This window comes from Emiliania huxleyi (genome assembly GCF_000372725.1).
Source record: "Emiliania huxleyi CCMP1516 unplaced genomic scaffold EMIHUscaffold_5319, whole genome shotgun sequence".
NCBI lineage: Eukaryota > Haptophyta > Isochrysidales > Noelaerhabdaceae > Emiliania > Emiliania huxleyi.
In genome coordinates this window covers 1-1592 of record NW_005198002.1, presented here as the reverse complement: position 1 = coordinate 1592, position 1592 = coordinate 1, and the positions used below count along the sequence as shown (strand labels likewise).

General features: G+C 54.8%; 1 protein-coding gene across 1 annotated transcript; it reads left to right on the top strand.

The window, feature by feature from the left end:
• Positions 1-20: 20 nt before the first annotated feature.
• Positions 21-484, top strand: EMIHUDRAFT_256821 (hypothetical protein; the record flags this gene model as incomplete). Its single annotated transcript, XM_005765786.1, has 2 exons — positions 21-194; positions 401-484. The coding sequence occupies 2 exons, from the start codon at positions 21-23 to the stop codon at positions 482-484; spliced, it is 258 nt and encodes an 85-aa protein (XP_005765843.1).
• Positions 485-1592: the final 1108 nt, after the last annotated feature.

Genomic DNA, 1592 nt, shown 5'->3' with positions numbered 1-1592 from the left:
CGAGCTATGAGTAGGTGCCGATGATGTTGCTCTTCGTATACGTGCTCTACAAGGAGAAGGGCGAGCGCGGATTTCGCGGCGCCGTGCTGCAGGAGTATGCGGCAGTCCAGGCCTCCTCGCTCAAGATGCAGATGGGCGCGCAACAGGTCCGGCTTACGAAGCTCAAGCGGGAGAACGACCGGCTGAAGGAGCAGGTGAAGCAGCAGGTGAACCAGATGCTCGCCGACGAGCCATAGCGGCGGCTCGCTGGCTCTCTTTTTGATGGCGCACGTCACTACCACAAGCACGACCATGTGTGTACGTTTTACACTGTCATGAGCGTTTGTGCTTTTTTCAAGAAAACGAACGAGCTGCGTTCCTCCTTGTGTGTCAGAGAGAGAGAGAGATTGTGTTGTGTCAGTGCCAGATATTAGAGAAGATAGTTGAAAGAAGAAAGAAAACAAAAGAGATGGGAGGACGGCACGCCGCCACCACACAGGGATAAGTCAGTGCCAGAAAGAAAGAAAGAAAACAGGCAACCAAGGGAGGGATGGGCCTGTTGGTGGCAGGTGCGAGTGCTCAAATTGGTTTTTGCGGCTCCCGTGGTGTGTACTAGTACTTGTGTCAGTGCCAGTGCGCGCCCAGTCCCGTGCCTAGTGTCGTAGAAAGAAAGAAAGAAAGAAAAACAGACCACCCAAGGGAGGGAGGGGAGGACGGCACGCCGCCACCACACAGGGATTTGCCTAGTGTCGTGTGAGAGACTTCTTATTTCTTTCAAAAAGAAAAGAAAGAAAACCACACAACCCAAGGGAGGGATGGGAGGACGGCACGCCGCCACCACACAGGGATTTGCCTAGTGTCGTGTGAGAGACTTGTTATTTCTTTCAAAAAGAAAAGAAAGAAAACACACAACCCAAGGGAGGGATGGGAGGACGGCACGCCGCCACCACACAGGGATTTTAAGGAGACCAGCCAGTGTGATTTCTTTCATTCTTTGAGGGTTCAAAATTCTTTTTCTCTCTAAATGTTCTTCCCCTTTGGGGTCACAGCCCCCCCCCCCCCCCCCGCCCCCACGATTTTCAGATAGAGAGATTTTTAGCAATACCAAACAACTCTAACACTCACACGTCATTTGGGGCCTGGAATGTGGCTCTTACGTACATTCCCGTAGGAGGACTCTGCTGACAGGGTTTGCGATGAGGAGCGACCCGAAGGGTTTCTCGGAGGTTAGTGCACCACTAACCGCCGAAGCGCAAGCGCTGGGAGCAAGAACACTACGAAAAAAGAAAGAAAACAGACACGCCAAACGAGGGATGGGACGAGGACAGGGTCCACACCTGCACGAGCAGGATTTTGGAAGGACGATCAGGGGCACAGGTGGGGCTCTCCTGCTCCTGACAAGGGACACGACAGGCTCGCAGCGCGGTGCGCGGTGGACTCCCACATCCACTGGCGGTCTCATCTCAGTCTAGCGACCTGCCTCCAGCTTGTCGCTGGCAGTCTCTCGCTACCACAGGCACACTGACACAGGGGTGGCAGGGGCGGCGGCACGAGTCTCCCACATACTATGCGGGCCTCACTAGAGGTGCGGCCTGTGCGTGTCCTCGCCCTTG